The 26,145-nt window shown below is 37.8% G+C and overlaps 1 protein-coding gene across 1 annotated transcript; it reads right to left on the minus strand.

The window, feature by feature from the left end:
* Positions 1–5,230: 5,230 nt before the first annotated feature.
* On the minus strand, positions 5,231–25,689 carry LOC105835522 (doublesex- and mab-3-related transcription factor A2). The gene is made up of 6 exons (XM_012678909.3): positions 23,703–25,689; positions 20,858–21,197; positions 9,665–9,781; positions 9,059–9,336; positions 8,081–8,390; positions 5,231–6,991 (listed from the first exon to the last, which is right to left on the minus strand). Exons 1-6 carry the CDS (start codon positions 23,970–23,972, stop codon positions 6,660–6,662), a joined length of 1,647 nt encoding a protein of 548 aa, XP_012534363.1. The 5' UTR covers positions 23,973–25,689; the 3' UTR covers positions 5,231–6,659.
* Between the last annotated feature and the right edge of the window lie 456 nt (positions 25,690–26,145).

A 26,145-nucleotide genomic window follows, 5' to 3' on the forward strand; every position in this document is an offset into this window, starting at 1 on the left:
GAACTCATGAATGATTTTGGCTTCTGGCGACTTGGCGCCAACAATTACAAGGTACGCGCAAGCGTTGTATTCCGTCTACAATGCAAAACGTATTTCAATGAGCGGGTGACGATGGAATTTGGAATAGGGGGTAGAGAGGGCCGCTTGGGGATCGAGGTAGCGATGTTCTCGGTGAAACCGTTGACGCCGAGTATGAGGGCAGGGCGAGACGATCATTGAAATGGAAATGCCATTGACGCAAAGTGAAAGTAATGGAATATGTCCGAACTATAGAGTGAATTCGATGTCTGACGCCATTGTCGCCGCGAAGCGAGATACACGTATACTCCGGTGGACGAAGGGATGTTTGAGTCGTTTCTAAAGGGTGCGAAACGGATGAATGTTGGTGGAAAGTGGCAGGAGGAACAGGTAAAAATTTTATATGGAACAAATTTGAACAAAATGCCAAAAAAAGAAATTTAAGAAAAATTTAAATATAATAATGATATAATTGAATATCGATAAATGCTTTTTATGCATTTAACACTTACACATATTAAATTATAAGAAATTTGCATGATTTAAAAGTTTTGCATTTAATAATTTATATATCTTTTTTTAATTGTAATTTGGGATTACGTATTTTTTTTAACGCAAATTAAGCCAAACAGTAGTACGATATTGAATTATTTAAATTTTTTTAATAGTCTGAAAACGATCGAATTCTCTCTAACGTCGCGCACACGGACACATATTAATAAATCAAGAATCGCCACAATGCTAAGTAGACGTTTCAAACTTTACAATGTGACATGTGTCATGCATAGGAAATAAAAATTTTTTTCTCATGGTATTTCAAATATTTTAAAATTTATTATTCTAATTATTCTAATTTAATTTTTTAATATCTACTTATATAAAAATTATAGATTTGGTTATAAATAAATTTGTAATAATTTATATTTAAATTATGAACAAAAATATATTTAATATGTTTCAAATATGCAAAATTTCCTATTGATATGTTAATATTTTTATAATATGAATAATATATGAAGAATAACAATCATTCTGAATCAATTTTTTTTATAACAAATTATTTGTTCGCCTCGAATCGTGAAACATCAAAATACAAGTTGTAAGTGTAATATTTGTTGCAAAAATAAGTAGATAGATTTTCATTATGGGCTAATGGTACATTATAAGAGACAGGGGGAGGTCGAATGATGTACGACAAACGAAGAGGATCATTCGTCGAGGAACGGTTGCTGGTCAGGAAGAGAGAGAGAGAGAGAGAGAGAGAGAGAGAGAGAGAGAGAGAGAGAGAGAGAGAGAGACGGCGAATTTTCCTAGATTTAATTAATATTTCATTTGCATGCTATTTCTCGCCTTCTGCAGTTTCGTATTCCAGCGCACAACCGTGATTCTCGTCAGCGTAGCATTGCCACGGCGGGCGAACTAACACTCGGACGCAAAGAGGGTACAGCAACGTATTCTATCTACGTGCGTATTCTGCTCAACACAGACGTGCACGTATACATACACATAGTATACACCTATACATAGGAACGAACGTTTATAACGGCGCGGAGAATGCGGGGTGGCGAAACAGCATGGTGCTCTCTGTATTTCAATTTAGCACGTCTATTGTTAGATACTAATATTATTCAGTTCGGAATTGTTTCGCGACGTCCCTCAGAGGAAGGAAGAGGACCTTGATTTGTACTGGCATGGGCAGGGACTCTATTACTTCGCGTTCTCTCTATTCTCGCGATTAATTCTACCCTACGCCAAACAAGATAACAAACATTGCAGTTGAGAAACGAGATAAACATTTTCGTTAACGCAAAAATGGAATATTTTATGGGATTACCTAATTATATCATTAATGTCCTTATATCTGACATTTACAGGCAAAGTGGATTGTTACATTAAGTATAATAAAATTAATAACGTAAAAAAATAAAAGTTATACGGATGAATTTGTGTACATTGTTTTGAAAATTACAAAGAAGGAAGAAATATTTGATTAGTTACCAAGTGACTAGAATTACCCGACAAAAAGACATCCGCTCTGCGGTAGAATTACCGAAGTATCATCCTTCGTCTACATTAAATCACACATATGTACACATGTGCCTACCTGTATAGATCCCACATAGATCGGTGGTACCACCGAGACTGATCGTTCCTCGGGGCGAGCAAACACGGCGCCATATTTGTCAACGTTCGGCAACACTTTATTCTCTCTTCCGCGCGCGACCCGAAGAGACGGCCTAAAAGATCTCTCTTCGATTGGCTTCCATGCACTCACACGTATGTATATTTAAGCGGGCCGATATGTAGCCATAAAACATGTGTATGGGTGCGCGTGTGCACCCACGTAGGGTAAAAGAACTTCTCTCGGTTCTCATACGGAGAAGAAGATAAAGAGAAATAGCAAGCGAGAAAGCAAATATTGATGGAAGTCGAAAAAATGTTAAAAGCCATCTGACTCGTTATTCGGTTAGCTATATTCATCGGCCAATAAAGAAAAAAAAATGGAAAAGAAAAAGTAGTCATGGAAGTAAAAATCCTCATTGGTATTATGTAACGTCGTCGTATCTTTTCTCAACAAAACGCATTACTCATTAAATTTAAAATTTTATTTTCGGATATATGTATAATAATAAGCGTCTCAATGACATAGTCATAAGATTTAAATTGACAAGGTATATATTCTTATTATTAGATATCTGATATAAAAGCATTGTTATAATAAACTGTATGCACGAAAGTATTTCCGCAGTCTGGTATGCGCGCATTTATAAATTAGTAATTATATTTCTCTGTAACATTTAGAACATGTTATTTTTCCGCGTATACATATGTATCATACATGTATAATATAATTCAACTCCAAATTTTATTTTGTAAGAAAACAAGAAGATTAATATATATCACTTGGCTTGAAATGTGTACGTACAAAATTGCATAACTTTATATTATTTTAAAAATAAAGAAATTATAATAATTTAAAAAATTCAAATAATATTATAACAAAAGTAATTGTATGTAACTAATTATGAAATAAAATAGAATGAAATTTTCTTTTTATCAAATAAATACTTTGGGCTAATACTTAAAAAATTTAATGACATTGAGAAAAATAAACTTAAGGATGTATCGGACATACAATCTTAGATAAAAGTGCATGAAATTTGAAATACTTAAATATCTACGCCTAACGCATTGTAAATCTAGATGTAAGAAACTTGAACGATAGTTGGGGTCTTATTTTTATTCTTACAAAGGCATTTTTTACGTATTTGTGATTTTTTTCACTTATGAGTTTAAACTTTTGACAGTGAAAATGCACAATTATCTCAAGTTATATTTTATTTCTTTAAAACGGTGTAGTGAAGACAATTGAAACTTGGCAGATATTTTCATCTATTCATATACTAAATTTATATACAAAAAAATTCAAAACATTGGTACTATTTCTTCTATATTTTTTTAGCTGTTTTATCCGTCAAGATCGTCCTTTTCCATAAGATAGAAAAGGATACCATGTAAAATCAGTGAAAATGAAAATAGTTATAACTCAGCAACCGTTTAGTGGATGCGTTTTCAATTTTTTGCAGTACATTAGGGAAACTAAAAGAACAATTTCACAAATTTTTAGCAACTTTGTACCATTTTAAACTTCAGTCCGATACATCCTTAAGGTTGATCAACATCGACAGAAATATAATTTCATAAACAATCTCGGCACCTTGATCTTTCACTATTTGGAGAATCTTAAATTACTTTGCTCCTATCATTCAGTACTCCCCTTTCGCCCCAACAATCGGATCGGTTTCCAGCTTTAACAACCCCTTTTCCTACTCGATGGCTTAAAATTCCTCAGTACAGACGCGAGACGCGAAGAAGAAAGGGGATTGTTGCACTCTCTGACTGCGGATTAAACTCGATCGCGGCCAAGGTAAAAGCAAGAAGGGTGAGAAGGGAGGAGGGTGCTATTATACTCCATTATAGATGATAACCAGTAGCCAAAGGAAGAACTCAGCGGGGTGTCGATATATTGCCACCCTTGGAAAACCAGGCGGCCATACCTCGTAAATAATAACCGGAGCATTATAATGCCCGTATGCACCATATGCACCGCACCATACGCGGGCACAAATTGCTGGGTATATAACACTAGGCGCGTGTTCAGGCATCGACCTATCGGATACGCGCCTTGTAGAGGCCAGTCGATTATCGGTATTCCATCGATACCGTGTACCTAAGTCTGTCGGAACACCTAATCGACATAATTGTCCAAGTATCTATTACGGGAATCGTCTCCTCGCCAAAATTATTCGAGAGATATTCTGTGGTAAAAAATGGAAAAAACACATACATACATATATATGTATAAAACTTTGGCGCACAATTTAAAATTAAATATAAAATAATTGAAAAATTCCTCGGTAAGTATACAACGCAAAAGCTTTTACGAAGGAAATATATGGATATAAAGTGTGGGAAAAATTGTGTAATTTACTCTCTACAATTCTGCATCTAGGTAAATTGAGGGGCAGAAATTGATCATTCATATTGATCGAGATCAATTTATTGAAAAAGAGCAGCGTGATTTGAGATTGATCGACCATGAAACGATTTCGGGAATACAACAGCGCATCGCATATCCCATTTCTTCACCTGCAAACGGTGTTCGTCATCCGATATCTTTTCCTTTAGTTTGTCGAAGGATGCAGTAAAATTTTCATTCAACCGGAAAACCGTCTTTCATAAAATCAATCGTATGGTCTTTATCTCTCTGCAGAAAGACACGTGTCTCGTTTCTCCGTCACAATAAACGTTACGTTTAGACTTACATTGCACGCAGATTCGCAGAAAATTGCAACATCTCAATCGTGCAAAGATTATAAAATTCGTAAAGCAATATTATTAAAAATAAATAACAATTTGTGTAAAAATGTAAACAATTAAATACATAATTTATTAATTATGTATTATAAAAAATAAAATTACTGGAGAATTCAGTACCTAATATATTTGCATCTAAATTAATGATAGATTGAAATTAAGAATCTAAATAAAAATTAACTGTTTTAATAAAAGATTTTGCGGTATGTATATCTAGTGATTTATTTTCTAAATAAATAAAAAATTTAATGCATTTATTTGTGTGTGTGTGTGTGTGTATTTTTTATTATGGAAGATTTAATGAAAAAGGTTAAGTAAATTATTAATGTGTATATAGAGTATCAATATCTTATTTATTATATGTATTTACGGTCTATACACTTTTCTTCGAATAACACATTATTTGATAACTACGGTAGATGATATTTCCGCTAGCAGCCAATCTAAATACCTTGCAGGCATTATACTTACAGGCAACACTTATGTGTGTGTATACGTATGTACGCACGTATAACACGTTTAGTATATTTTGGCAAAAATCTCGAGATTAATGTCATTAATTATATACCGTATTTACAGATTTACTTCCCTCTTTGATTGATATACTCGTCGAACTTGTTGCCTACACACATATCTATATAATCTTTATCTACACATGTATAAAGTATACTCTGAAGACGAATCGCCGTGAACTAATTATTTTTTCTGGCGCTTTTCTCTTCATACTGTAGGTTTTGTACGACGCGTTGCATTACACAGCAAAATTCATCTTTCACGATTTAGAATCAGCAGATAATTAACGCAGACATCTGATTAAGCGTTTGTGCCAGCCTTTCGCCAGCTTCGCGCGAGAGATATACAAGTGTATAAATATTAAAGTCAGATATTCTTGGGGATTGTCAGACACTCTTCAATATTTTGATATTCTCGAGACGCTCTCGATATCTTCCTTTGGAGACAACAATATTTACCCCTTTATTGTCTAGTGAAACAGAGCTTCATTGCAACGTCATTAAATTTCCATATTGTTGCAGATAATGGATAAATTCAATTCTTGGATAGAATCTCTTTCATTAAGATGATATTTTATCGGTTTCTTCGAGTAGTAATTTCCTTTCTAGAATACAACTTTTTCATGGGATGTTTTATTGATCGTCAAAATTATGTTTCTGTTGGCGTAAGAACGACCAATTATTAAATTTAACATTGTCATGTCCAATCTAAAGATGATTTAGCGAGTCAAAAAAATTGAAAAAGAAAGAAAAATCTCTCTCTTTCTTTCTCTGGATATATTTAGGGTTTTTTTTTCATCGTTAAAAGTGCGTATTTCACAGAAAGCAAATTATGCAAATAATATTCTCAAAAGATTCAAAAAGTCATAAAGGTGAAGATTTTTAAGAGATATGACATACCAATGAAGAATTACTAATGAATAATTGAATGGTCGGTCCGTTCGGTGAACGGACCTAGTTACTCGAGGTGGTTACAGATATAGTTCATCCCGCTAATACATAATTTAATTTAACGATCGAATGATGTATCTCCTTAAAATTTTAACCACGTTGTATTATTACCATCAGTTAGAATTTGGAATAATTTGGATAGCTTTAAACAGCTGACAATACGTAGAAATCTGAAGAACTCAAGAAAGAATTTTACACTGCGCGCCTATCACTTTGACGCAAATGAAGGATGTGCAAACAAATAGTCCATTAGGGGAGTATCGAAGAATATGACCAGGCGACGGCATAATTTTCGTCAGGTCACTCGGAGTAACTGGTCTTATCGCTGGCATCATCGGGGCTGGTCTCCCGATAGGCGTCGCCAGTACCATTGGCATGTAGATTCTGGTTGGGCGGTTTGATGACGGTAGGCAGGTAACCGGTACCGGTGTAAGGCGCGGCCAGGAACCGGTGCCGCGTCGACGGTATCGGGGTGGTGCAGTACGCGGCGCGGTTCGCGTAAGCTGCCGCCGAGACAGACGCGGCGGACGCCACGGCGGCCGATGCCAGGGCGCCGGCCAGCGGCGAGAACGCCGACTTGGGCTGCAGACTGTCCTCGCAGATCAGCACCTCCATGGCGGATACTACGTCGCCTGCGACATATATACAATTTCCCTTTTGTCTTCTTGTCAAAGCGCGGCAGGCCGCGCATTTTCAATGCACTGTGTGGAACCATTTAGGACAATATTATCGAAAAATTGCTAACCGAGATCAAACGACAATACACATATTACTGCGAAGAGAAGATAAATCTGACAAAAAAGAGACTTGTATCCTACATTTTTCATACATCTTTCCTACAATTTTCATATAGACGAAAAATTTACGATCACAAATTTTGGTAACGTCGTAACTTTGTAGTGATAAAGTGTCAGATAACAAATGTCTTGTGAACGAGTGTGTGTGTGTGTGTGTGTGTGTGTGTGTGTGTGTGTGTGTGTGTGTGTGTGTGTGTGTGTGTGTGTGTGTGTGTGTGTGTGGTGGGTACACATACATATACATATACACAGAATGTCCCAAAACATGTGGGTTAACGCTCGTAAAAAGGTAGAAAGGATCGAGACGAACATAAAAGTCCAATATTGTCTTGGGTTAGGTCTTGGATTAGGTCCACCAATAATCAAGGTATTAATTTTTCAAATTATGCGAATGAGAGCGCGCGAGGGAAGAGCTCGATCCGCTCAAGCCATAACACGGAAGAAAAAATCTATCGTGAATGTATGATAAGCTTTATATTAATTTATTGTTCACAATTACAATAGAAATTAATTAGATTATTTGCAGATTTCAATACATTAATATCTCAATTATTAGTGGACCTAACCCAAGACAATATTGGACTTTTATGTTCATCTCGATCCCTTCTACCTTTTTACGAGCGTTGACTCACATGTCTTGGGACACCCTGTATATATATTAACAATAAAAAAAAATATATATATTTCTCAGTCGCAAATGTACACATACTTTTCGTAACGAAATCTCAAACCAATTCCTTTCAAATAATCAAATATAGTTGTATTTTTCAAGTATTTAACCGTCAATGAAATTTTAAGAATTTCCTTTTCTAAGCGAATAAATAACAACTATCGATATATTATAACATTTTCAAAAGAAATTTTGTCTCGTGTGTGAGTAATTTAAAAAGTTCTTCAAGAAAATAGACAGTAAAGACATCTTACCTTTGTAACGATGAAGAAGTGCTTCGACGTCGGCGCGTCGTCTTCCGGGGAATACACGCAGTAGAACATCTACTGGCGACCGTTGTTGCTGCTGCTGTTGCTGCTGCTGTTGCTGCTGCTGCTGCTGTTGCTGCTGTAGCTGCAATGCTCCGCAAGCTTGCATATTTTGCATTTGCATCTGCATCTGAATCTCTCGTGGCTCGGGGATGTGGTGATGATGCTGATGCTGATAGAGCGCCGGCGAGCAATAGGCTAGTGAGCTCGCTCCGTAAAGAGGCGCGTAAGGAGGAAAGTGCACTGTCGTCGCAGCCTGCAATCGAGCGTATTTCTCATTTGAGAATTATCGCTCGTGTGCGGCAGCAGCTTATTATTTCCCGTCTTTTTTTCTCTTTTGTTTGATATTACACCACAGTTTAAGTATATGTCGAACGTTTTTTTCTTATAAAGAAAACCTTATTCGTTGCAATATTTCGGTGACAATTCTACATTTTACACACACACACACACGCGCGCGCATGCGCACAATTTTTAAATTTTGCCTAACAGAGTATCTACTTTCAATTGTATATAATGAAGATTATAAAGAAAAACTTTTGCTCAATATGTTTTCAAAGATAATTTGTTTTTACTAATTAAAATTAAAATTATTATAAATTAAAGAAGAATTAAACAATCTATTAAATTAAAGAAGCATTTAACAATCTATTATATACATAAATAATATTTTTGATGTCAAGTTGAGTTTACAAAATTGATTTATTATTAACAATAAAAAAAATATCAGTAATAGAAAGAGAGAGAGAGAGAGAGAGAGAGAGAGAGAGAGAGAAACTAATATGAAAATTTAAAGATATACTTAAATGTCAAAATGTTACATAATTTTTATTTTGCCAATTTGCTTTTTATTTATGACGCGATTCGTCGTTTATCGTTTTTCTATATTTCTTTAAGTCAAAGATCTAAAGTGATAAAACTTACAGCTAATGGAGGTAGCGGAGGACTAGGCCTAGGTTGAACCAAATCTACCGGTTGCAAAGTCTGTTGCGTTTGCGGAGGACTGCCACTTTTGCGAAGACTGAGATTTTCTGGTGCTGGAGTGTCCTCCCTTTGCGGTGTCAAGGCGGGTGTTAGTGGCGGGGTATGCGTCGGACTCTGCGAGCCCGGTTCTGGACTATCCTCCTCGGAATCGTTCAAGCTATTAGTTCGCTTTCTCGCTGTTGTCTCAGATTCTGGTATTCCTGACGGCGTCGACACCACTGTAACGTTTGTCATTTGATCGGGAAACTTTAAGAACTTTATAAAAGAAACGATCCAATCCGATCGATTCGAAATACTCAAGTTAATCACAACTCTTAGATGCTTGAATAGAAGCAGAGCAATTAAACGTATATTAAATATTGTTCATTATTGTTAAGCGTTAAGATTTTGATGTACTTACGATTTAAGATTTCGTTGCTAACATATTAGATTATATGCGTTAATATGAATGAAAAGATAATTTTATATCTGTACCTTTATGTTTATGAATGTTTTTTCGCATTAAAAAAAAAGATGCAAAAAATGTAACAGTTTTTTTAGTTTTACCTAACGAACGATCTACTCGTAATTCGCCACCGGAATCAGAATCACGATCATCCTCATTGCCTGTATCGCTGGTTGACAATATGGTCGTGTTTTCGGAGATTCTAGGTCGCTTCAAGCCTGAAATAGAACGGGATCTGTTCTTGGAATGTTTTAGTAGCCAAGTAACAGGAAATACGACTAAGAGTGAGTTTATCGCGATTATCTGTCTGATTTTTCGAAACAAATACTGAATTTTCGAAAATGTGATTTATTGAAAACATAATTGCGAGAGAGGACACATACATAAAGGCATATACGCGCAAGCAAGTAATATCTTTGACAATACTAAAAGTATTGCCAATAAGCAGGGTGTACAGAACTCTCAAGGGCGCCGTTACAACACGCGCACGTTATGCACGTGCACGAGCATTAAGTCGTCGGCAATGCGTGAAAGAATCCCGTTGGGTGATTGGTCGCGCTTAGGAGGTGAAAGTCTGACCGCTCGTTAAAAAGTTTAACCGTTCGTTTATTAGTAGGGAGAGATTGATAGGGGGGAAATGTAGCCAGAGCGGTTTCCGTTTTCACCCCCTTATTCCCTTAACCCACCCTCTTGAGTTACGCCACCCTCATATACGAGCGGCCCTTTGCGTACCCGTCTAAGCACAGGAGTCTTTATCGTGCTCTTAACAGCGATTTCTCCATTTAATAGATTATCCGGATTTTCTCGATTACATGGATCGGAAGCAATTATTTCATTTTTTTTTACGATATAGATAATCTTTTTGCTTTAATTTGCTCCGTGTCAAGTCAAGTTTTTCTCGCCTAAGAAAAAGTTCTGATTTCGACTGAGTTTTGACAATTGATTAAAAATAATATCGATAAATATGTATATTATAGATTTTTCAATGATAAATTTCTTCTTAGTTGCTTATAGCTCATATATATACTCATAACTTCTTCTTAATAGAGTTTGCGATTATTCAATATTTACAATTTTTGCGTTAATTGCAATTTGCTCTAATTAATTTAGCACTATTATATTCAATCGATTTGTCCCGGCAGCACTAAATAACATCACGTTATATACTGTATATGTTATATGTATATGCTATGGCACGAATGAGTGACGCGCGCGTTTCTCGCAAGAGATGAGCCGAGGGAAAATTCCGTAGCAGGATACAGCTATCTTCGTCGACTTGCCTCCTCCAGCGTGGCATCTAGATAATAACATTAATAATTGACATTCGAGGACGTCAAAGGAAAGGAATGCAATATCGAGAGTCCGCGTTAATGTAGCTGCTGGCGCACCGAGAGGATTCTTAAACCCTCGACGTGTCCTGGGATACGTTTGTATAAGTGTTGCACACACCGATAAACACACGCGTTTAGACTCCATTTTCTCGTAGGAATCGCTGGTAGATATTACCAGCAGAGATAGAGGCTGTTATTAAAATATCATTCTTTCAGGGACCTACACCCCCGATCCCCGATCGACCTCCGGCTGGGATGAACCCCTACAACTTTCGACGTGCGTGCCATTCGCACGACGTTGAAATTTCTATCCCTTTGTAACCTTCGTAAAGTCTGACGATAATGTAACCGGCGTAATTAAGTACATATGTCAGATATCTGCCAAATCCTCATGTTGCATTTTCAAATATACGCAAGATTTAATTCTGTACCATTGTACAGTCTATCATGGCTCGTTTAAGCTATTGAGTCGTGCAGCTATATAAAATGAATAAAAATAATAAGTAATATCGCACGAAACTTGGAACACTTTACACACGATATTTCTGTACTAGTTGAGCTAGAGTACCTATCTAATCAATGGCGAGAAAGGTGAGAAAATTTGAGATCATTGTGAAACGTCACCGCCCCTTTGGATGGGACAAAGCAACGTGGCTCAATAAGGAACACAGTATCGCGAACGGGAATCTTTTTCCCCCTTCTTTCCTCCTCATCCCCTTGTACTTGTCTTGTATTTCAAGAAGGGTGTGTATGCAATTTATTGTAATCTCTCCTGTCCCAGACACACACACACACACACACACACACACACACACACACACACACACACACACACACACACACACACACACACACACACACACACACACACACGCACGCACACACACACACGAATGAGAGATCTAACTTGCTTGGATGTCTTCCGACGTAGGGCATCCCATGGATATATGTATACCTAGCATGTATTTTGATACGCAAAAGTTAATAAAACTCGTTGCGTACGTCGGAGAAAAATAAGTGCCATGGTATACTAGAGTACTACCAGTTAAATACTACCGGTGCCTGCCGATGGCTTTTTGATGAAGTAACGTCGCTGTGATTTGAATTCACGTTATTTACAAGATCGTGTTGAATCGAATACACAAAAATGCGTTAGTATATTTAAATTTTTTTTTACATTTTTTATAAGTTATATTTTCTATATTATATTTTTTATATTATCAATATATGTATAATAATTATATAGATACATATATATATACGCGCGCGCGCGCGCGCGCGCACACACACACACACACACACACACACACACACACACACACATCCAATTACCGAAATAATTATAAATTTAATTGTTATTTAATTGTCGATGACATAAATATATTAAAATAATCTCATTAAAACTTAATCATATACGTTTCTCTTTCGCTTCTTTTTGATGGGTCATACGCATTTATCCTTGACATTTATTTATTGACTTGAAAATTATCCTTGCAATAAATTACTGTGCATAAGTTTTAACATGAAAAAGCGATCCATTGCCGATTCAATCGTCGATTTCACATATCCGTCACAGACAGCTCCGTTGAGCGACGCATATTCTTACCGTACGTTTACGCGTGCTGGTTCGGGAATGACGATTAATTAGACATGTTCGACGATGTACGTATGTATAGATCTCTCTCTTGACGATCGACGATGACAAGACGCACTCGAAGCAGATACACGCACGCATAATCAGCGGCGACGCGGCGGATGTTGTTGTAGGTCTACGCCCTAACCTGCGGCGGCATGGCGTATCAGCACACGGTGGAGACAGACGCGGACAATGGAATCATGCGAGGACAATACCGAATAATTTAGAATGGCACATAGATATCGGGAGAAGCTTCGGCCTACGACGGCGGCGGCGTCGGCGCATAATAGAGAATAGGAGTAATAGGACACACAGCCTGCGGGGCAACTGTGGAGGACACGAAACATCCCTATAAATTAGGCTTAGGCGAAACAAGCCTAACCACGCTCGCGCGACGCTCCTCTCGATACAAATCTTTTATCTTTCTGCCCCCTCCTTCCTTCCTCTTTTGACCGAGATTTAAGAGACTACTATGTCTAATGATACTTGTATAATGATTCTATTTTATATTTTTCAGCTTGCTTCTATCTTCTTCTAAGGTTACTCCAATATGCAGAAAGAAAAATCAACACACACACACACAAATTGGAATGTATAACACCATTTCTAGACATTTAACCAATTAAAAAGGTGGATTCCGTTTTACAGAGACTTTTTATTCGTATTTATAGTGATATTTTCTCGATAAATTTTTGTATTCGCCAGTTTTGAATCACGCGAGAAATTGAAGATTATGCGAGAGAGGGCTTTCAATTATCACTTTCTATTATTCTCATCAGTCATAAAGTAAATAGTGAAGGGTGTACGCAAAACTCGAAAACGATTTTTCTTTTCTCTTGCATAGTCGCATGTGATTAATAAATAGCAATCTTGTACGATATTAATTTTTAGGAAAAGTATTAATTTACAGTTGTATACAAGTAATTAAATTTATTTACCAAAAATTTTTCTGCCGAGATTTAGCTTTCAAGATTCAATAATTTAAAACGTATTAATGCGCATTACGATGCACTAAAATTTATGTATGTGACATGTGTGTATATAAAAAGGGAGTAATAGTAATAGCAGCAGCAGTTTATAGACTCAAAACCCAAAACGGAATCTAAGCAATAAGAAAAGACTCTCATTATTACGTATCGATACGCCCGGAAAATAGCAGCGCTCGATCTGCCGTGCAAAAATGACCCTGCCGATTCAAGAGCGGGTGCGAGAGTTTGAAGAACCAGCAAGTTCCTTATCAGACAAGGAAATAGAGAAAGAGAAAAGGCAAGACAGAAAGAGAGGAAAAGCAGAAACGAGACGTGCGGGGGAGGAAGAGCTCTTCAGTCTGCAGCAACAGCGAGCAACAGCCCGATCAGTCATTAAATCGTCGCGATTCCCTTTTATTTTCAAGCCTCCCCCCCCTATCTCTCTCTCTATCTGCATGTGTATTGTATGTGTACGCGTACACTTTTGTACATACGTATGTATGTATGCGTGAAAGCACCGCTTTACAACGTTCATGTGTTTTCGTTGTGAAAGGGGTGAATACGGTCGCGGGATAGTTATATATACATCTCGGAATATATGATGGATGGAGTGAGCTGAGGGTAGAAGGCGTAGGAAGAACGCGCGCGCGTGCAAGAGAGGGAGGGAGCGAGAGAGAGAGGGAGCGAGAGAGGGAGGGAGCGAGAGAGAGAGAGAGAGAGAGAGAGAGAGAGAGAGAGAGAGAAAGAGAGGGAAGAAGGGCAAGAGACGAGAACGTTGGAGAGCGATCGGGCGTAACGTTTTTAATTGTTTCGCGCCCAGTCGCCTTTTGTTTTGGCGTTTATGCCTCGTAAATGTTTGCCAAGTACGTTCTCTGAGCGTGGTAGTAGGCTTCCTCGGGAGGAAGAGTGGGCGCGATTCGCTCACCCTTTCCATCCTGTCGCTTCCATTTCCCCGCTACAGGGGTTCCTTCGAGAGCTTGCCCTTCCACATCGGGCCTCGCTTCTATTTTCCGAGGAATATAACGTGATCGTTAGTTTTTTCTTTCTGCCTGTCGAATCTACAACGACGGCTTTCACGCTCGGCTGGATGTTCGCCAATGCGTTGCGTTTGCGATGTTGAGCCGCCATGTTGTCGCATGTCGAGAAAGCTTTGTCCGCTATCGTCGGCTCCACGCGATGAGCCGTCTATACTTATTCACAACCGTATTCACAATTTCTTGAATCATCAAGTTACATCAATCTTTAAGTCTTTCTTACATATTATTATTACTTTAAAAATATTCGCAAATCATGACAAAAATATACAACAATACGAATATTACCAATATTTGTGATCTTTTATTAGAGTTATATCACTTATGTATAAGATAACTAAATATAAGAAGCAAATGTCGTGTGTATTTGCCGCGCTATGATAATCGAGAAAAAAAAAGTTAGATATTTCTTACGTCAATCAAATATTTGAATGTACGTTCCCCTGCCAAATTAATTAAGTCGACTGGATCGAATGGCTCTTTTATGCTCGCGGAAGTAGCCGAAGGGCGAAGCCTCTGCCATGGAGTGTCTGATTTCCATTGCTTTTTCTTTTTTCGAGAGAGCTGACGTGGCTTCCGAAGATTATTTTAATCACTCTTTATCGAAATTAAGTTACATCGAATTGGCTGTCACTGTGGAAATATCTTTGAAATTTATTTTTTCATCAACTTTTAGAAGAATTGAAATAAAAAAGAGAAAGATTTGTACGTGCTGCTCCAGATTGCTGTATGGGCGCTAATGTTACTTATAATTATAGGATATATTATAAGATGACGCACTTGAGATCTTATCTCTGTAGTGTATACCATTGCAACAGGTTTTTTCCTCTTTTTTTCTATCAGGGTTCATCGGTTTTATAATCTTCAAATTATAATCTTCAAATATCTTGAAGCGAGGCTAGTCGACAACTTGACAGAGTCGCTCACAAATCTCCATTCCATATCATTCTGTATCTCCATTCTGAAGAGGTACAGCTTTTACTCGCCTTGTATTCACACCCAGTTACCAGCATAAAATCACGTTCAAAATGATATTTAGCGACATTCCCGCGGATCTTGTATCGATCAACAAAGATCGAGCTGTCAAGAGCCATACCGCCAACGATCTTAGGGGAATCCGACAGAGCAGAGAGGAAGGTAGTCGGAACGCTGGTAGAAGTTTTGTTCAAACACTCTTAGAGACGTGCTCCTTCGGCGGCGTTGCACGTGTACGTGCATTCGACCCCGAGAGCGGGTACACCTATGCAAATAAGTAAGGTCGAGTCGGCCTTACCTATCTGTCCGCGTTTGTATTCTTCGAAGTCCCGCTGACTCTTTGCAAACAATGTTGCCAGGCACGTCATAAGTAGCCATGCGAGCCATGACGCCCCCTTCCCTCTCTTTTTCTCTGCCTTAACCGACTTTGAATTTGATTACTTAAATCGTATTTATCTTGCCAAATTCTTCGTTCCCCGACTAGTGCGTATATGTATAACACTATCACAAATTAATGTAACGGGTGATTGATCAACGGTTCCGATTCCGTTATTAATTCTTTAGTGCACTTAACAATTAAACGTTTTTACAGAGAATGGATAATCTTATTCTTTTTTAATCGCAATTTTAACAACTACTTTAAGCACAACTCTTTGTGAATATTTTTATATTAATGAAAAAAATTATAGTCAACGTTACCTTTTTATTTTAACCGTTTATTAAATTTTCACGTAAAATTCAGGTTTTTATTGCCTCAATTTAAAAATACAATTAAAAAGTTCGTGTAACGTAATAAAGTAATTTGACTAACAGGAATAAATTACTTTTGAAAAACTCAATATTATTTTCGAATTAGAAAATTTAGGCATAGGTGGACAGGTAGGTAAACTTTTGACATTTAAAAGAAAGAAAACGATGATGCAATCTTTCTTATGCCGCTCATTCCCCAGTGAAAACACACCGCGTAAATTCACACGAGAGCGCGAATTGCAAGGAGAATCCAAGAAGCGCAGGGGGCGTATTACAGGGAACGAAATAATTTCCTGGTGTCCTCCGCAGTCACGAAGGACGAAGAACGGAAGCGAACTGGTCTTTCACAAAGTTTCTTGGACACTCCAAGAAGCTTCTCCCTCTCCTGCGAGAAATTGCCGGATAATGGTCCCTGGTAGACGAAGCGACCAAGTGATCCTTATGGGATAAAGGGTGTGTTGCACACGTACATACAAAAGGCGCCTGCCACGTGCGTGTGTGCACCGGTTTCTACAAAGCCCTCCCAAATCTTCTCTGCTCCTCTCTGCTCCACCCTATTCCTCCATAGAGAATCTCAACGGAAAGACCAAATCTCGACATCGTCCTTTTCGACGTAATGATTGCGCCGTGCGGCGCTTCGCCCTTTGCTATGCAAAGTACACCCTCTTGTATTTCATCGCTCGTAAATGTCAGTTAACATATTCGACTCATGAATAACTTGAAACTATTCGTAGTAACCAATTGTATCATCGTGCTGTACACATAATTAAATAATAAAAATCTATCAAACATTGTTTATGTAAGGGATTTTTGGTTATTTAAATTAAAAACTGAAAAATAATATGTCTTATAATTTCAAACAATCATATAGATAATATAAGTCTGACCTTAGCAATATCCACCCATAATGAATGAGAGAGTTCATTTTTTGGCTAACATAGTAATCCTTGTCGGCGGTTTATATTAATGATTACAATCATTATAAACATAGATGATAGGGCATGGTATTTCGACTCAATGTTTACCTAAGTCTCAGCGAGAGAGTTATTAATTTTCACCGTTTAAGTATCATGTGGATTAACGAATGGGATTGTAACTACGAGAAAAATTGTTTTGTACACTGAAGATGGCCGAAACGTTTGTACATTTAATTATTAAAATGTTTATTTAGCAAAATCCAACCAGCTTTAGCTCTGTAAGCGTGTATTAATTATTTAGTTATTTATTTTAATATAAGAGCCTGTACTTATATATCTTTATTAAAACATATAGATAATCATATTAATAACAAAATCTCTAAAATCAAAATATGATTGAAATCGAAGACAGTCTGTCATTATTATTTTTCTAATTGTTACAAACGTTACATTTTTATTAAAATTACATTCATGATGATAAGAGTGTCTAATCGGTTCAGTCAATTATTGTAAATTGTCAAATAAAAAAAAATTAAGATTAAACTTTATCAAACAAATGTATTCTGCTAGAGCTAAAGCATAGAATAAAACCACGTAAATTGGAGTAAAGAACATTAATGACATAATGGCGAAAAGATTTTAATAAAAAATCTCTTTTACTCAATTTTCTCCGTCTTTGAAAAAAAATTTCTTTTTTTTTTGTAAAGTCGCGAGTATCCGTTCCCTTAGCGTTAAGTATAAAGAAGTAGATATCTCTTTTCCCGTTTGCGATATAATGGGAGCTCGTCGAGTTTCTCTCTGCTACCGAGAGTACACCCACCCACTTGGTAGCAAGTAACCTCGTGATCTGTCCGACCTACTAAGAGAGAGAGAGAGAGAGGAGAGGAGAGAGAGAGAGAGAGAGAGAGAGAGAGAGAGAGAGAGAGAGAGAGAGAGAGAGAGAGAGAGTGTGTGTGTGTGTGTGTGTGTGTGTGTGTGTGTGTGTGTGTGTGTGTGTGTGTGTGTGTGTGTGTGTGTGTGTGTGCGTGCGTGCGTGTGTGCGCGCTAGCGACCAACAACTCAGAATCCCCCGCGGTCGAAGGCACTGATCCGAGAAATTCAATTACCGCTAAACTTCTCGACCGGAGACTCTCCGAAGTTCTATAGTAGTGTAAGTGCTCTGTTTCAAAGATCGACCAGAAAGACATCTTACGTATCTCCCTCGACCCACAGGTACGCGCGGTACATTCGGGATCGTAACGACCCAGGTGTACGCTAAGGGTTCTTATAGTAACAGAGTAGTATCTTTGTTGCTTTTCATGTTCCTTACGGTTTTCAACATAAATTTGTCACATAAATATTATTGTAAAATAAAATTAGAAATCAGTAGACTAGCACGTGAATCAATACAAATAATTTATAATAATTTATAAACCAAATGCCGAGATAATAAATTTAGACAGATAAATTACGCCTTTGTTGTTTACGATTAAAGTGAGATTTACTAAAATAAGCTGTTTATATTAATTTTCTTGTGTTTTTATTCTTTCCCTTTTAAATAAATTTTAATTTAGAAAACATTAAATTCATAAAAAAAATTGATATATTTGATACATTTGTGATATTAAAAATAAGAATTAGACAAAAGTTAGAAATATATTTCGAATAATACCATTATGAATCGACACTAAATTTTTGCGTGTGTAGAAAAAATTATAATACTATTATTAAATTTAACATCAAATTAATTTGTAGTATTATGTATTCTGACTTCGTATAAAGACTGTTTTAACTTTTTAAGACTGATGAATATTAGGCACGTAGTTTGAGTTGAGAACTACAAATTTGTAATTTTTACTTATTATTAGATAATAAATTATTATGCACACACACGCAGATCTAGAAATTTGTACATTTATACTAATAGATACAATTAATATACTTAAAATTTGATTCAATTCTTAATTACTTCTGAATATTATTAGAGATCGTTCTTTCTTGCAATTTTTCCGTTTTTTATGGGCGAGAGAATCTGTGTTCCATAAAGAATAGCAAAAGCATCTTCCCTCGTAGGAAGAAAATGTTCGCTCACGATATTCTTCGTCGACATCGTTTGCCCTTTTTTGCACGCTTTGAATTCGCCTGGAAGGCGATTGCTATCAGATCTCGTGCTCTCTTCGTTTTTTTCTTTTTTTTGCTCTTTAGACGGTATAATCCAGTACTCTGTGATATATCACAGAAATCAACTTAGGTATAATAAAAATTATATACAGCGACGAAAAGCGTGTAAGAAAATAAAGGCAAAATTTTTTATGTAATTTGAGACGCGTGTATAATGTTCTCTAGGTCGCCTAATTAATTTTTAATTAAAAATTTACATTTGCTTATTATTATTAAGCTATTATTATTTATGCATAAAGATTTTATCTAAAACATTGTAAATATATCAATAAATATTTTCCAAAAATTATTGTTAAATGAGCAATCAAGTGAAAGAAGACGAAAGATAAATTGTAGCGATAAAGGACTAAAATGTATGATGAGTAATTAAACGATCCATTGATTGTTTCGTTGCAAGATACTCTTGTGGTGAGTTGAATGCATACATGTATAACGAAACATCACGATGCACATAGATTTTAGTAATCACAATTATATTTGCAACAAGAACACAACAAAGGGCAATCTCTTTCAAATGTCATTGCCAGAGGTAACAATAAAGTGCGATATGAGCGATAGAAAAGCGCTACATGAAGTATTCGTAACAAACCGATAATCGATTGCAACTGCATTGAAATAAAATAATATCAACTAAGAGAGAAAAAAGAAACAAAGAAACTGATCCTGGTGTGCTCACATATTTCGATTACAAGTGTCTTGATCGGATATGCACCATTAAATGCGATCTAATCTGATTCTAATATTTCCCTTCGACATCTAAATAAGAAATAAAACATTCTGAAGAAAGGATGAATAAGTTGATATTGAAAGAATTGAACAAGCCGACGAAATATTGAGGTAGGTAGGTTTGTCGATACGCAAAGTAAGGTGTGAGAGCAAGATGCCAGAAGTTTATCAGAAAAGCGAAAGTGCACTTGAGTATATATACCAGGATGTAAATGCGTGCATGTCACTTGTACTGTACAGGGCGAGAACGAGTCGTCCGGGAAAAGAAGTTCGCGGAAGGAGTACGAAAGGGTCGAGAACGAACGGAGAGAATTAAAGGCCGTCACTAACGAGTACGACTTTCACTTCGAGTGGCATTTGAGTATAATAAGGGCCTACGAGCTTGTGACCATTATTTACTTAACAACATTATGGCCTGCGGCCACTTGCCCTACTTAAGGCGTGGTACGCACGTTCTTAATGGCCACTCGTCCGCAAGTCACGCGTGTGCCAAACGCACATGCGCGCCTGCTTCTTAGTCGCGTGCCGTCGATTATTATTGCACCCATACATACTGAACTTGTACTAAATAGCGATACTCTACTTTTTCTCTTTTGTTCTGAGAGCGCTTGGCGCTCTTCAAATAAGAAATCGACGATACTATCGCTTTAACTTAACAACGCTAAGAAGCATTGTTACGAGCGTGTGCATGTCAAGTATTTCAAGTAATGTGTTAGTCAGTTAGTAGGAACTTTTGATAAAAGACAACATTTAAAATAAGGATTCAAACGCGACAGAACAAAATACGGTTCACTTACCGACAACAGCATCATTCTTGTCGACTTTGGACTGCCGATATTCGTCTTGGGTAGACCTTTTTCTCGGTAGACCACATTCCGCAGGCTGTTGTTGATGCTGAAGCTGCGTTTGGATATGTGCGGCAGCGGCGGCAGCAGCCGCCGCTGCTGCCGCGGGTATCGCGAGACCCGCCGGACTCGCTACATGCGCCGGGTGCGGGGGCGGGCTACCAGCTGGCGTCGCCCCGGCGGTCGCTGGTAGAACGGGGGCAGTATTGCAGCTGCCGGCATTGTATTGCAATTGTAGGCCCAATTCGCGCGCTTCGCTTTCTTCCTGGGCCTGTTGCCGTCTGAGCGCGACCTGAAACAATTTCCTTCTCGTTTAACAACAAACGTGATAAACATTAGGTAAAATTTGCTGAGATATATTAATTAGATATTAAGCAAGACGAACGTATAACAATTTGTGTGTTATAAAGAATATCCTCCTTGATACATATCGCGCGTAATCGAATATTCTTATATTTCTATAATAGAAAGAATATTCATTATTTGTCTTCAAATTTCATTATTGTAAACCGTAATTAAAATTACAGATGTTATGCTATAGAATTACTTCCCCTCCCCCTCTCTGTCATATATATTACAAGCACATGAAGGATCGATCACAATTGCTTTTATTGTTCATTCTGTTACAGCAGGTTAGATATTCGCAGAAAGATTCCAAATATAAGCCCCGATCATATTAGCTAAATGACAAGCATACTCTTCAATAAATTATAATCAGTATTTTCACTGATTTTCAGTGGTATACTCTCTAAATTTCCTAGAGTGAAACATTACTCTAAAAGAGTGAAACTCGAACACAAAGCCGGGGCTAGGGTGTGGCAAATGAGGCACTTGCCTCATGTAAAAAATTTGAAGGAGCCCAAAAATGGCAACAAAAATTTCTATATATTTTAAAGTTAAGAATTGGTAGAGACGTCCATACCAAAACGTAGGGAGGTCCAGGTTTGAACCTTGGCTGGGGTAATATTCTTTGTTGCAATAAATTTTTTACAGTGTTTTAAAATGCTTATTAGCATCAGTATTATTAAATATGTATGCTTGTAATGTATACCTGTACACGTGATTGTATGTCCCAATTAAATTAATATTAATATATTAAATACCACTAATTAATATTATTTTTTATTATATTTTATATGTTGTAAAAGAAATGTTTTTTGTTAATACAAGGGACGCAATTTTTCTTTTGCCTCGGGCATCGAAATGTCTAGTCCCTCTGCTCGAACATATCTAAGTTCGAGTGTTTTGTCACTCTAATTAGAGTAAAAATGCACTCTATAAGAGTGCTCATTAGAATAAAAATCACTCTTATAGAGTGCATTTTCACTCTAATTAGAGTGACAAATCACTCGAACTTAGATATATTCGATTTTCACTCTTTTAGAGTAATGTTTCACTCTAGGAAATTTAGAGAATATTTATAACTAATATAACTATACGTGTTAATTAGTGAGTAACCCCTGACTTTTAGTGATTTTTTCTTCAGAATTATTGTGCAATCATCATTGAAAGATCAGTGTATTTATGTCACTGATTAATACAAAGAAAATTTTATAGTAAAAATTATTATATACGATAGTAGCTACAGACCATAAAAAGAAATTTCAGAAAATTATACTGTAAGTAGTGTAAATACTACGGTAATTTGATAAAAACCATAATTTTTGTAATCACTTCTTTGGTTCGCGCTTACAATTTATTACAATTTTTACTATAAAATTCTCTCTGTGTAGTATTACAATTCTCTTTTTGAAATATAATCTAATTGTCTCCATGATTTAATAGCTACACTGATATATCACATCCATAAAGCAGAAAAATTCTGTCAACGATAATTTATAGAGGAAAACAGGATAATCGTGTATACTATCTGTGTGTGTGTGTGTGTGTGTGTGTGTGTGTGTGTGTGTGATGTAAAATGTGTGTGTGTATTAACACGTTGATGCAGCACAAGGAGGGAGCAAAATAGTGAGAAAGTTGAATTAAAATTATAAAAGGACGCTTTCAGTAGGACGTAGAAAAAGTAATATGCATTGAAACGTTAATTAGCGATTGATATAATATAAATTTAAAAAATTTAATTAAAGTTTTTGTCAAACTTAATCCATTGTCTAATTATATTTATTCGTTGTTATGAGGTAGTTACAAAATCTTTCCATACATCTGACAATATATTAATAGTCATTCTTCAGATACCTTTTCAAATCAACTTTTAACACTTACATAATTTATTATGTGGATGATAGTATATCTTAATATTAATATTTTTGCATTTGAGTAACAATTCATCAGATATTATTTAAAATTTTTGAAAAGTTCTAGAATTCAAGCATTTTTCTCAATACCTTTAGAAAATGTTATCCTAATAAATTTCATATATTTTTCATATTTTACAAAAATAACAAATTAATATAATTTCGGGAATTTTTTAAAATATTTCGCTTCTTTCTTACAAAAACGTGTAGCTATGGATACGTAAAAATCCTTATATTTATTCGTGATAATGAAAATTATTACACTAAATTAATGATTATCTATATTATCGTATTTTTTCCACGTTCATTTAAGATATAATTCATCGAAGTTATCAAAGTACAGGTGCCGATAATTTTCCGAGTCTACGAGTAAAATCTCATTTGCAGAAAAAGTTTGCGTTTTCAAAACTTATTTAATATTTATTTAATCTTGTTTCAAACAACAAGAATTTGGGGACAATTTGGAAAAAAAGTCGAGTCTCGTTGGAAGACGAAGATAGATTTGCCACATAGAGCAAATAGAAAAATTGGGGGAATCTTACCTGAGCAGCCATAACGCGTTGTCTCTCGGCGATAAGGGTGCACTTGGCACACACGCAATCTCGCCATCGGCAATAGCGCTTGTGCCCCTTAAGCGCGGACACGACTCCGTGATTCCGACATCGCGCACACTTGGGGGTCCGCTGATACCTCTCGGCACTAGCGCGCAGAAAGAACGCGGCCGGCAGCACGTGATGTTGCTGTTGCTGTTGTTGATGTTGCATTAGTTGGCCCACGTCGACACCGAGGCCGACGCCGCGGGGTAACGACATGATCGCTGTTCCGGATGTTAATGACACTCAATCGTGAGTGTGAGGAGTGGGGAATCTCTTTCCGACCGCGTACAAATTACTTCGTGCGATCACCGCGCGTCGTGGATGATTTCGGCCAGGCGCGAAGCCGCGTACTCGACGACACTCGGCCACATACCGTGCGAGGACACCGAGCCACTAAGTGAGTGATCTTCTCTCTACCTGCACGGACGACGATTCGGCGAAATTGCTCTCGGCGTGCCGCGATCGCGTTACCCGATCGAAGCTCGGAGCGAGATATCCGCCGGTTTATGTGCACACTATTGTCGAGACATTGCAAAATTCAATAGCTTACAAGACATTGCGAGACGGCAAGGGCAAATAGATAGATACTGGCCTGTCATCGTACGTGCGCGCACACGCCTACACTTTGCCAAGTTTGTACGCGACTGTCGCACAGAGAACAACACCCTCTCGTTCGGCTGCCGGGGGCCGAAATGCGGAATCGCGTCCCGCCGCCCGCGACTCGTGCTCATGCTCTCGCCCCCTTCTATTCCCTCCCGCTCGCCGACATTGTCAACAATTGCAGCATCCCGGGTGAGTCGATTCAGGTAGCGCGCGCGGATAGACGGAGAGGCGGTAGAGTGCGGCGCGGCAGCAAAGTGGGAGCTCAACGGGGCCACAGTCGTTGGCAGGGAGATGAGAGCGAGAGCGAGAGAGAATAAGGAGACAGAGACGGAATCCGTATTCGGGGAGGGATAGGGCTGAAACTAACGGTCCCCTCCATACTCCACGCGAGCGCGAAATAAAACACTGTGCCACAGTGTTCCACCCCGAGACCTCGACCAAACGCGAGGTTTCACCGAGCCGCAGCCACGCCTCTACCGGCCGCCGATTGGCAGACTCGCGCTGTACCAAACGGAGATGTTAAGAGTTTATATCTGCCGTGAAGTGAAAGGGGGACATACCTAGTCGCGTACCCACCTACCTACCTTCGCCCACTCACCCCGAGGTCGATCGGTGTGTATCTTCCGCACGGCGGTGATGGTGGTGACGATGATGGGATGGTGACGGTGTTGTGGTGATGGTGGTGGTGATGGCGATGGTGACGGTGGCGGTGGTAGCGGCAGCGACGGCGGCGGCGGCAGCGGCGGCGGCGGCGGCGGTGGTAGTAACGGTGGTGGCAACGGACAAACACATTACTCTTTTATTTAAAACCCGTTCTAGCATAAAACACAATACGAAGCGATGCTCAGACGTTTCTCTATGCTCCGCCTTTTGTTTCAGCCGACTGTTCTTAACCATGCACGCCTTTCTCGTCCTCTCCCTCTTGAGAAATGTGTCCCCTCTCTCTCTCTCTCTCTCTCTCTCTCTCTCTCTCTCTCTCTCTCTCTCTCTCTCTCTCTCTCTCTCTCTCTGCCTTTCCTCTTCCCCTTCACCATCATTCCAACTTCCATCCCTCTTTTCCATTCGCTCTTTTTCGTTGGATACGGTCTATAAACCGCAACCAACACCGTCATCGCGACGAGTCTTCTTTGATTCATATTGTACAATGAGATTTGAATAGAGAAGGGAGGAGGGAGGAGAGCGAAACCCCATTGTCGGTTCACCAATGGCGGCCGATTTTATAGTGATCTAATGTACAGATGTTATTTACCCCGCAATGAGAATAGAATAAAAGCATTGTACGCATTATGATTTCAATCCCGTATCTCGCTACGTTTCTATACCTACCTACCTACCTACCTACCTACCTACCTACCTACCTACCTACCTACCTATCTACCTACCTACCTACCTACCTATCTAACTACCTACCTACCAACCTACCCTACCTACCTACTCTCACCCTATCAAGCCCTAACACGCGTGATATACGTAGCAATGTGAATGTGTACAAAAATTGCTCACATTTCGGAGCCTTTTGTTTAAATTCGAAAAGTAACAATCGTGGTGTCAGATATCTTGAATAAATATTCCGACATATTAGTTTATGAATGTAAATTGTCGGAATTATTCTAGAAAAGGCGTACAATGATAAAAAGAATAAGAAAAGAACTTTAAAAAGGATTCACAAAATAACGTGCCAATTTTGGTTTTTTAAGAACAAATCCGAAAGAATAAAAGTGTGACAAATATGATTGTCCACTAACCAAATATATTTTCTATACGCTCTTTTTACGGATGACTCCCT

This window comes from Monomorium pharaonis, chromosome 4 (assembly GCF_013373865.1).
Source record: "Monomorium pharaonis isolate MP-MQ-018 chromosome 4, ASM1337386v2, whole genome shotgun sequence".
Classification (NCBI taxonomy): domain Eukaryota; kingdom Metazoa; phylum Arthropoda; class Insecta; order Hymenoptera; family Formicidae; genus Monomorium; species Monomorium pharaonis.